Here is a 12,528-nt window from a genome sequence, read left to right as displayed (position 1 = left end):
GTTCCGTCTGTACTAACAGCGAATGGTCTCAACCACACCCCCCTCTATTGGTAGCCATGGAGACTGAAAACATAATCTGCCAGACCTCCGTGCCTCGGTGCACTGCTACAGGGGAATAATAACTGCGCTGTACCATTGCATCTATGCATTATTGAAGTTGTGGTCTGTGTTCAATTAGCTACAACCTCAATATTGACACATACGCGCACACACGCACACATACACAGTGTGATGAATACTTTGTTCTCCATGTATTCCAATACAATCTTTACTCTCTCCCTCTCCTTTAGCATGCTTTCAAGTATGAAGCAGGATTCAATAGTAAATAAATATTTCAGCAAGTTCTGAGAATCTCCTCTCTCCTGTAAAGCAACTCCTTGCACATAAACAACATTTCATGGAAAACATGAAGTGATTCTATTATTTTGAGGCTGATTTCATCTGAGCTGTGTTTGGTTCAAGTTTCTGAAGGTTATAAAGGAGTTGTGAATATATCCTGAATTCACGGATGGGCAACATCAATTCTCACTCTCAAGGCAACAATATTAGCATTGCTTTAAAATGCTGCATTTTGAGTCTTATAAAAAACTCAAAGTGAAAAAAACATTTTTCATGGGCCAGGGTTTCTGGGCCAGGGTTTCTGCCAATACTGCCAATAATTTCATATTTACTAATAGACACAGAGTTGGCTCATCCCATGGACCTGTGTAAGTGACATAAATGGATCATTAAAGGGGAAATATGGGATTCAAACAATAACAAAGCGGTGACCCCGCCACAACAAGTTGATTTAAAGCACGGTAGAAGTACTGTACATGCCAACACAGTCTAGGAGCATATGATTTGTCCCAAAAGGTAGCTACTGCAGCTAGCTAGTACTCTAGAGTTGAGAATCAGCTGTCCATTTCAGCTGTCCCCAGGAAACTACAGGTCAAATTGAGCTGATAAGTTCACAATCCACATCTTATGAAAAAAAAAAGTGCTAAATAATGTCACATTTGGACAAAATAAGTACTATATTTAAATCTACTCTACCGGTCAAAAGTTTTAGAACTCTCATTCAAGGGTTTTTCTGTATTTGGTACAATTTATTGGTTACTATATGATTCCATATGTGTTATTTCATAGTTTTGATGTCTTCACTATTATTCTACAATGTAGAAAATAGTAAAAATAAAGAAAAATCCTTGAATGAGTAGGTGTTCCAAAACTTTTGACTGATGTTCATCATCTGCAATTGATTACTCCTATAGTGACAGGTGATGACATTTCTGCCTTTCTAATCAATATTCAGTATCAGTGCAGTGCACATGATTAGATTCTGAATTTCAGCAACACGTTCATTTGAATGCCAGACTGCAAAATTGTTAGGCTATCTATCCAAAGTGCATCAGGCAGCCGTCCAATGCATCACTGCGCTTTGTTCTCTCGTCCGCTGTTTCGTGCCAAAGTGCTGTCGGATTCACTGCTATGTGGTCGCGTTGACGCTCCTTGTCCCTATCCCACACCTCGCTCTTGCCTTTGAAGGGATCGCCAAGCCGTAGGAATGTTCCCACATTAATGCGCAGTGCACGTGGTTCTTAACCGCAATATCTAAAACCCGGTATTGAGGAGCGACATTGCGAAAGAAGGAGGGGGAGAACATCATTTCTACCTAGATGTGGGAGAAATGCAGCTCGTGAGGGATTTTCTGATTCATGAAGAGCACGAGACGGACTCGAGATTCCCTCACGTGCGCATCGTGGGAGATAAAGCTGTTCAGCGCTTCTATTTGTGTCTTGATTTATAACAGAAATGCGGCCGAAAAGGACCTAAACAATCACGGTAAATGAGGCAACATGCAAATACGCACCGACAGTAAGTCATTGTGATGTGTTTGGTGCTGTCTGTTTAACCATTTGCGCTGTAAGTAGTGGGGTCACCTTTTATTTATTTGAAACTGAAAGGTGTCACTATCGTCTCCATCTCTGGTTTGAATTTAGTGACACATGTAGTTTAATGATTGTTAACTTTGAGAGCATAGCCTACTGTTAGACTGGTAGTGTTTTTTTATGTGCAGCAAAATGTTTAAATTAGTGGAATGGTGGCTTCTCAGTCCTCTGCATTTGCGATTAGGCTAAATGTCAGTAAGAGGTCTACATGCTGATACATTTTATTGTTTGTTTTAGGTGAACGTTTGTCAACAGCTCCCGCAGAAGGTGGTTTGCCACCGACCAACAAATAATATTTCAACCCGAGTGGCACGAGCCAAGAAGAACGGACTCCGTAGTTTTTAGATATTGGGATTATATCTTCTTACTTGGGTGTCCACGATGAAGAGGAGACAGAAGCGAGTGTTGCAAATGGCCTTCGTATTCATGGTGGCTTTGATATTTCTGCCAAACGTCGGACTGTGGTCTTTATACCGGGAGAAACACCTGATGAAGTCGCACGAGGCCGGCGAACAGGTTGGTCTAAGGTCGAGTTACGTTGGCTTTGCCACTTTTTAAGCACCAAATTCGTCGTATTTCAAACGGGTGTAGCCTACAGTAACTAACTGGTGCTACAAAGTTGATCATTTTTAAGTTCATGTAAAGTAATTGTGAGTTGGTGGAAAAGTTCTTTGGCAACAACCTGCGCAGTCATGGCTTGAGCAACAGTGTTAGTTAGGACGGCTCATCAATCATCATTATCGCATCATCAGTTAGGCCCACATATCATGCATCTTTTCATCAACTTTATACTAGGCAAATTTAAATCTGGACCTTGAAGCCCAGTTGCACTGCTGATTTTCATTCTTCCCCTCTGAAGGACTGATTTAGATGGGTGTGGGGCACCAGTTGGGTGCAGAAAATTAGGCCTATCTGGTAGAACATACAACCATATATAGTATTTGGTTAATATAGCCTAATGTTAGCCTAATTCTAACCATTAAATGCAAAACAAATGTTTTTAATGCTTTTATACATTTCCTTGGGTGAAAGATGTGTATGCATACATTATACTTTAACGGGTGCTGCAGGCAAGCAATCGAGAGTCACCTCTGTGTAAGAGTACATTTAGTTCCTGGTTTAAATTGTACCCAAGTTATTTTGCATCCAGGCCAATGTCCCTCAAATATGATAACATGTCAACCTTTGTTGTGATTGTGGCAGGCCCGGCACCAGGATAAAGGGACTAAGGGGGCAGTTGAAATCAGCGAGGGGGCACAATTTTGCTTATATCACGCTATACCACAATAAACATAAAGTTCAAATGCAGAGACTCCATGACCATTGAGTGCTTTTAAAGTGGCAGGTTGGTGTGCACTCTATCAGCACAATGGACAATGCTCTACACACTGAAGCGATTTGATAATGAATATAGGCTACAAGATAGATAGGGTAATTCACCTATTACAAACAGCCTATGTGAATGCAGCTGTACACACAGCCGTCTTACTAAAATAATGCAAACTAAATGCTGAAAGTAGTAACCTAGTTCTTAATGCAGGCAAACAAAAATATTGAATAGTTGTTTGGCTTAGAATACAGACAATGTGAACGAATGAATGTGAACAGAACAAAACAGCGATACCAAGTATGCCAAAATATCTAATCAATAAAGGCATGACACAATCTATATTTAGGCTAGTTACATTAACAGTAAACAAGCACAGTAAACAAAAGCAAATAGAAACCCAAAACACAGTCTACAGCCTACTTCAGTGAGATGCAGCCATGCACCGCTGTCTTGCCAAACAAACAGGCCTATAGGCCCGGTTCAAACATGGAAATCATGGCGCTCATGAGTTCAGCAACACGTTGTGATATGGTACAATACACTTCTGTGGATCAAAATCGATCCACATAATCAATTAAGTAATGCCAGGCTACCATAAATGTCCAATACGTACAGTTTACAACCACGAAACCAATAGGCTACCAAGAAAGCCATAATAGAATGTATCTATTTCTATGATGAAACATACTGATATGTAGCTATACCCAGGGGCATCATTTGGATTCTTGCATTAGAATTATATTGAATTCTGCTTATCACGCTATACCACAGTAAACATAAAAGTTCAAATGTCGAGAACATTGAGTGCTTTTGACCAAGAAATGGCAGGTTGGTGCAAAATCTCAGCTGCGCTCTATCAGCACCGTGGACAGCGCCCTACAAACTTAAAGGCCTATAGTCTGGCTAAGGAAATCATTTTGCCATTACATACCATAGGTTTTTGCTGAAAGTACACCACTGGCTGTACCACCAAGACTTTGATAAAAATCAACCAGCTAGATTGTTTCTTACCTTTTCAGAAGAGTTGCAATCTCCTTGATGCTCTGTGGAACTTCCTGATTAATCGGTCATTCCACTCTCCCCGAAATATTCCTGTAAGATCCCCAACAAATGCCAGTTGGATTAGTTGCGTGAACACGTTTGTCAAAGTGGAAAATGATTTCTCGCATGTAGCTGTGGATGCCCCAAAAGTCAATACGTGTCAGTGCAGTAAGCATGGTCGGCATAGCGGAGAGAGGCCCAGAGAATCGTTGCAAGATATCAAGTGTGGCCCATTTCTCCTCATTGGAGCCGGAGCGGGCGATTTCAGTCTGCAAAAACTGGCGCGCAACACTAAACTCAGCTTCCACCAAATCTGTTTTTCTTAGATCCAGCAGTGGTTTCACCTTTTTCCCATCTAGAAAGTCATGGCTCTCAAGGGTAAACAGGGTCTCCACCAGTTGGCTGTTGCATTTGCTGAATCGTACTGACATTTCACCGATGACAGCATCCAAGAACAGTCTTTTACACTCAGTCTCTTCTCCTTTGTCCTGCTGGCCTACTGTACTGTCCATCACATAATGCTAGAGATTTGTACTTACATAACGTTGTCATAATTTCTTGGAGCTTGTGGTGCGTCAGTGCCACTGGCACTGAACTGTCCACAAATGGCTTCGAACTCGCTGTCACATCCCGGCTTGTCACACCTCAGCACTCCAACGCACTGCGGACCACTTTGACTCCAGTGTAAAGATCTGTTGCTTTTGCCTGGATACATTAGTTTGGAGGATGGAGAAGACTGAGGATTCTGTGCACCATGGTGGCTGTAAACTTAAAGCCAGGGTCCAGCATTGCCTTTAGCAGCCCTGTAGCCTCAAGTCTTACTTCTGTGTTGTACAAATGCATGCATTCGATGTCAGATAGGAACTTCACGATGCTGTCACAACTTTTAACAGCCACTGTCACAGTAGCCAGGTGTCCCCTTCTCCATTGGCTTTGTTTGGGTACTTTGGCTAAGCCAATTTCTGCTATCCACCGTGGCAGTGGCAGATTAGCTGGTTCCAGCTAGCTAAATAGGCTAAGGCTAATAACACTTACGCTTTTTTCAGCTAGCTAAGACGCTAACTAAACTCTGTAGTGGTGGGGCGTGAGGCTGAGTTGAGTGAAGCAGCTTCAATGGTAAACTTGACCCCGCCGTTATAAATCTAAATCAAATATTACAGGCGGAGGCGTATCACGCTATTCACTTTGCCTACCATAGATGAGAACTGTTTTTTCCGGCTTTTTATGAAAACCAAAGGAGTCATACCTAACCACTGACACAGCGCAGCAGAGATACAAATCTTGCACCAACCTGTCACTCAATAATTGTAACTTTTTTTTATATAGGGACATAAAACTAAAACTGAGGGGGATAAGCCCCCTTTTTCCCCCTCGTGGAGCTGGGCCCAGATTGTGGTGGAAGTCACTGTGCTGTCTCCTAAGTGTGACTTATTATAACACGGGTAGATTGGTTCCTGAATGCTGATTGACTGAAACCACTTTCCAGTAATGTGTACATTCAGAATATTATAGCATGAGGTTAGAGTACCATGGCACCAAATCCTCTTTAGCTTGTGTGGCTTGATGATCTCATTGAACACCTACAGCTCTTTGCCAGCCCTTCATGTTATGTGGCCCTAGCTGCACTCTGTTTAGCCGTGAGGCTTGTTTCATATACGCCTATCATCCTGTAATCTATTTCTGCTGCTGGGGGGTGCAGTGAAAACTGCCTGAGTCGGTTTAGGATTGCATCTCATCATTGCCTCTTTCTCATTTGCCTGATCGCGATTTGCATTGCCGCATGGCGTAACATTGCCCTTCGGCACTGCATGGCCCCGTCTGTGTGAAGCCTTGACAGTTCATCACCATTAGGCTAACCCAGCCTGTCGCCCTCTAGCTCCGGCCCGGGTTGACAGGGACAGAAACATCAGGCGGTGGGTGGTCATTATGTGGGACGACACCTACCGTCCTCTCCTCTCTCCACTGACCTCTACATGATACAGACTGAGTCACCCTGCGGAGATTGTCTCACATTCCATTTCGAGGTTGTCTGTCTCATAGAAAGAAAGAGTAGATTGAACAAAGCCCCTCGGACCAGTGCAACTTGATGACCAATGTCCTCTCTTGTCATTCTATTTTTTTATCCACTGAAAATAGGAGCCTCAGTAGGTATGTGTTAACTTTAGATTAGTGGTGTGTTGGTATTTTTGGCAGCCATTTTACTGAACAAGGTGATGTCCTTTGGTTTTCTTGTAAGTCTTATTGATTCCTTGTGGTTTAGTTTAATCCATAGTGTCATAGTCTTTAAATTGAGCTCCTATACTACAGGCATTTGATACAATCAAAGCAAATCAAGAAAAGAAGAAGAAGAAGGTCTAGAACCCTTTAGTTGGGATCAGTAGGTCCCAGAGCAGCAACACAGGCGAACTGGTGAGTTCCTTCCTGATTCCATGATTCAGAGCCACCGAGCAGCCAGCCAATCCTCTGAAAGACGGAAGGGAGCGGCAGCATTATATGCTCTGAGGGAAAAGGCTCATCCTCCGTGGCAGGCAACAGAAAAATGGGAACAGTCCATAAGATCAGAATCACCCCGTTTCCTCCCCTGACTCAAAGTCTGCGTCCCAAATTGCACCCTATTCCCTATATTGTGCACTACTTTTTAGCCCTGGTCAAAAGTAGTGCACTACATAGGGAACTGGGGAAGCTGTCCCCTGACTCAAAATCAAAGCAGCTGAAGTTTCACACACCAGCCAACCATAAAAGGAAAAAGAAGCCTGGGCTTGTATCTGTTTGATTGGGCCATTTTGTCTGCAGTCAGGGTGAGATAATTGACATTGGGGATGGATGTTTCTGTTGGGCCCAATTACCAACGAAGCTCACCAGATTGTCATTTTAGTTATTAACCTAGTCACCGTGGTGATGTTTAGCCTATTATTACCGACATTATGATGTATTTCACACTATAAATGCACTGTAGTTTCTTGTATATGGACATCATCTGTCTTTTATGTGATGCATCACATCGGACACATTATTGCCTTTGACCAGTTCTGTAACATTGTTCATCCATTTCAATATAAGAAACTGCTTTGTGGTAAGGGTCCTGATCTCAGCTCACAGGCAAATTTAGTGGCAAACAACAAACAACAGCTAGCATGTGTACTGATGGTGTGTTTTGTACCCTAGATACCAGGTGCGCGCGCGCAAACACACACATACACACATACACACACACACACCAGCTGTCACTTGTGATGGGATGTTTACATGGGATGATGAGTATGCTAGAGTCGGATATATGATAGCACACTGAGCAGTGACGTGTGAGAGACAGAGTGTTAGCAGTCTACACAGGGTGTGTGGAGTGTTAGCAGTCTACACAGGGTGTGTGGATACTCGTTTAAGCATTGTCTACAGGAGTAATGCAGGCTAGGCCTAATAACATTTTGGAAGTGATGGAGGAAGTGATGGAGGTAGTAGCTGAGATTGTACATTTTATACTGTTAATTTGTAGTAATGGAGCAGTGTACATATGTATAATGCACAATGTCTAGTTTGATGTACTGTTTTATTTATGATGTAGGCTATTGCATTGTTCTAATCCTGTTTGGACCACAGGAAGAATAGCTGCTGCCTTGTCAGCAGCTAATGGGGATTCTAATAAATACTAGATGGAAAATAATGTCCGATGAAGCTCTACATCAGTGGTATTCAAACATTTTCACCAGGATTTCTGGGGACTTTCTTCTAGGTTAGTGGTTCTCAACCTGGGGTACTAGTACCCCATGCAGATACCTGGCCTATCCACAGCCCGGGAACTTGGGAATGGGAAGACTCAAGAGCATAAAGTGGCAAGAAAAACTATGTGAACCCCTTGGAAATACCTGGATTTCTGCATAAATTGGTCATAAAATTTGATCTGATCTTCATCTAGGTCACAACGATAGACAAACAGTCTGCTTAAACTAATAACACACAATTAATTATATGTTTTCATGTCTTTATTGAACACACCGTGTAAACATTCACAGTGCAGGGTGGGAAAAAAGTATGTGAACCCTTGGATTTAATAACTGGTTGACCCTCCTTTGGCAGCAATAATCTCAACCAAACGTTTTATGTAATTGCGGATCAGACCTGCACAACAGGAGGAATTTTGGACCATTCTTCTTTATAAAACAGTTTCACTTCAGCAATATTCTTGGGATGTCTGGTGTCAACCGTTCTCTTGAGGTCATGCCACAGCATCTCAATCGGTTTGAGGTCAGGACAGGCGTATTTTCTTCATTTGAAGCCATTCTGTTGTTGATTTACTTCTGTGTTTTGGGTCGTTGTCATGTTGCGTCACCCAACTTCTGTTGAGCTTTAATTGGAGGACAGCCTAACATTCTCCTGCAAAATGTCTTGATAAACGTGGGAATTAATTTTTCCGTCGATGATAGCAAGCTGTCCAGGCCCTGAGGCAGCAAAGCAGCCCCAAACCATGATGCTCCCTCCCCATACTTTACAGTTGGGATGAGGATTTGATGTTGGTGTGCTGTGTCTTTTTTTCTCCCCCACACATAGTGTTGTGTGTTCCTTCCAAACAACTCAACTGTAGTTTCATCTGTCCACAGAATATTTTGCCAGTAGCGCTGTGGAACATCCAGGTGCACTTTTGCAAACTTCAGATGTGCAGAAATTTTGGGGTGGACAGCAGTGGCTTGTTGCGTAGTGTCCTCCTATGAACACCATTCTTGTTTAGTGTTTTATGTATCATAGACTTGTCAACAGAGATGTTAGCATGTTCCAGAGATTTCTGTAAGTTTTTAGCTGACACTCTAGGATTCTTCTTAACCTCATTGAGCATTCTGCGCTGTGCACTTGCAGTCATCTTTGCAGGATGGCCACTCCTAGGGAGAGTAGCCACAGTAGCAACCTTCTGCATTTATAGACAATTTATCTTACCGTGGACTGATGAACATCAAGGCTTTTAGAGATACTTTTGTAACCCTTGCTTTATGCAAGTCAACAATTCTTAATCTTAGGTCTTCTGAGATCTCTTTTGTTCGAGGCATGGTTCACATCAGGCAATGCTTCTTGTGAATAGCAAACTCAAATTTTGTGAGTGTTTTTTATAGGGCAAGGCAGCTCTAACCAATATCTCCAATCTCGTCTCATTGATTGGACTCCAGGTTATCTGACTCCTGACTCCAATTAGCTTTTGGCGAAGTCATTAGCCTCTGGGTTCACATACTTTTTCCCATCTACACTGTGAATGTTTAAATGATGTATTCAATATAGACAATAAAATACAATAATTTGTGTGTCATTAGTAACTCTCTAGGCTAGGGGGCAGTATTTTCACGTCCGGATGAAAAGCGTGCCCAAAGTAAACTGCCTGCTACTCAGGCCCAGAAGCTAGGATTTGGATAGAAAACACTCTGAAGTTTCTAAAACTGTTTGAATAATGTCTGTGAGTATAACAGAACTTTTTTGGCAGGCAAAATCCCGAGGACAAACCATCCAGGAAAATGTTTTTTTGAGTTGACAGTGTTTTCAATGGGGTTTCTATGTGGATCTAGATTTCTAAGGCACTTGGTTGCAGTTCCTATTGCTTCCACTAGATGTCAACAGTCTTTAGAAATTGGTTGATGTTTTTCCTTTGAGTAATGAAGAAGTAGCCATTTCCTATCTGGGTGGATAGCCAAGTGTACTGTTGTGGTTGGGACGCACGACCTGAAAGCTCGCTCCACTTTGTTTTTATCCGCTATTGAACGAGTTTATCCCGTCTTAAATTGTATCAATTATTTACGTTAAAAAATACCTAAAGTTGGATTAGGAAAGTTGTTTGAAATGTTTGGACAAAGTTTACAGGTAACTTATTAGATAATGTGTAGTCATGTCGGGCGAGTTGGAACCGGTGTTTTTCAGAATCAAACGCGCCAAATAAATTGACATTTTGGAGATATAACGATGGAATTTATCAAACAAAAGGAACATTTGTGATGTTTATGGGACATATTGGAGTGCCAACAGAAGAAGCTCTTCAAAGGTAAGGCATGAATTATATAGTTATTTCTGAGTTTTGTGTCACGCCTGGCGGGTTGAAATATGATTGTCTGTGTTTGTTTGATGGGGTGCTGTCCTCAGATAATAGCATGGTTTGCTTTCGCCGTAAAGCCTTTTTGAAATCTGACACGGTGGCTGGATTAACAAGAAGTAAAGCTTTAATTTGGTGTATTGCACTTGTGATTGTAATATTTCTAATAATTTAATTTGAATTTGGCGCTCTGCCATTTCACCGGATGTTGTCAAATCGATCCCGTTAACGGGATTTGATCCCTAAGAAGTTTTAAGCACACTATGTTTGTCTATTGTTGAGACTTGGATGAATATCAGATAAAAGTTGATGACCAATTTATGCAGAAATACAGGTAATTTCAAAGGGTTGACATACATTTTCTTGCCACTGTAGGCCTAATGATCCACTGCAAATGAAGGGGTAGCCTACTTTGGTTGGGGGTGTGATTGGGACTTTAAAATAACCCAAGAATGTTGAGAACCGCCTTTAACATCTAGATCCAACTGAGAGTATGTTGATTTCCTAGTGACTGACTGTTATTGTCAGTATCCATTTCGTGACAAAGTGACAGTTGGAAGAGCAAGGCAGTCATTCTAATTAGGCTACCCACCACGATGTCATAGGGAGGAGATGCATGACGGTAATGCAGATGCAGAGCTGAGTGACAATGTGGCCATGGATGAATGATCTACCAAATATATTAGAACGGAGATGGGGTTTATATAAAAACAAGAAACGCAAAAAGATTTCACAAATCGTCTGTGGAAATGGAATCTATTTTCAGTGTGAGATGGGACAAAGCAGGTTGAAAAGGCCATTCATGATTAGTCTTGTAGTGGTTGTCACAAGGCATAAAAACCCTCTGTTGAAGGGACCCGATTTGGTGGTGACATGCAAAGACTTCAATTGTGTGAGCGGTAATAGGTTGTTGGCTTGTTGGTAGGAATTCAATTGTGACCATGATATTTTGACAATGAATAAGAATATGAATCTCCGGTATTGATATCGTTCTTCTGAATATGAATTTGAATCAAACTCTCCCCGTATCAACTGTGAAAGAGGCTTCCCCATTACCATACAGAAGGAACACATAATACATTTAGTAATTAAACCGGTAGTAATTATACCTGTCAGTGTTGCTTCAAAGTATTGACTCCTAGCTTCCTCAGTACAGTATATTATTTATAATGACTTGCTTCCTTAACGACTTCATTTTAGTTTCCTTCTGTTTTTATGACACCTCGTTATCTTCTCCCCTCACCGTTAAGTGTTTTTCTGTAATTACTGTGCTATTTTAGAGAACTGAGCTGATTGTGTTTCTGTGTTTATATAGTAGAACTATCATTATAGAAGTTGTTGTTGTTGTTGGTGAGTTATTGTATCATCAATGCTGCTATCATCATTGTCACCAGTATCGCAATGAGCTTGAGTACCGATCCCTTTCCAAAAATAGGCGTTTTGGTGTTGATGGTGTTGATGTTGAGTTGTTGCTCACATACTTATCATCTACATTCCACTCAGCTCCCCAATAAGCTTTCTAGCAGGACCAAGGATTTGCCACATTGTGTATTGATGATATGTATCATGAAGCTTTACATAATTTTCACCTCCATCTTCTCCTTAGTCTTGGTCCGTTTCAACCTGATTTGTCAGATGTGCCCTGTGTGCCGCTGACAGGTGGTAGAATGTGGTGGGAGGCTGTTTTGTGTCTTCTGAGAATAAAGGGGATTTCATATGGAGTGACTGCCTGGCCCTGTCTGCACAGTGATATAAAACTACTTATTCACCACCACCGACTCTCAGGAGGTGAGATCTAGACGTAATCATTAAGGGTGCTTCCATAATGGCATTTGTCAGGGCCCATAGGGTTCTGCTCAGAAGTAGTGCACTATGAAGGGAATAGGGTGCCATTTTGGACGCCTCTCAGTGTTGTGACGTGGGCATCTCCATTAAGCTAAAAGCACTCCCATAGCACTTGTGTTTTTTTCTCATGCTTCTGAGAGTAATGGAAATAGGCTCGATGTAATCACTGCCATTGTACTGTCAGACACTACACAGCAGTGCAATCTGTTTTAATGGTCATGAACTTCTTTCAGTGTAAGATGTAAATATAGCCACTTATTCAAGTCTATAAAGCTCACACCTATTTATTCTCCTGGTGGCACTAACCTAAATCAGTGAGA

General features: G+C 41.7%; 1 protein-coding gene across 1 annotated transcript in view; it reads left to right on the top strand.

Moving 5' to 3' along the window:
- Nucleotides 1-2,312: 2,312 nt before the first annotated feature.
- The window catches only part of LOC120052233 (polypeptide N-acetylgalactosaminyltransferase-like 6), a 256,332-nt gene continuing 246,116 nt past the window's right edge, over nucleotides 2,313-12,528 (top strand). The window contains exon 1 of the mRNA XM_038999056.1: nucleotides 2,313-2,447. Coding sequence (XP_038854984.1) covers nucleotides 2,313-2,447 — 135 coding nt within the window. The remainder of the gene's footprint in view (nucleotides 2,448-12,528) is intronic.

Source organism: Salvelinus namaycush, chromosome 8 (assembly GCF_016432855.1).
Source record: "Salvelinus namaycush isolate Seneca chromosome 8, SaNama_1.0, whole genome shotgun sequence".
Lineage (NCBI taxonomy): Eukaryota > Metazoa > Chordata > Actinopteri > Salmoniformes > Salmonidae > Salvelinus > Salvelinus namaycush.
The sequence above is the reverse complement of the archived record's forward strand: the minus strand, read 5'-3'. Positions and strand labels throughout refer to the sequence as shown.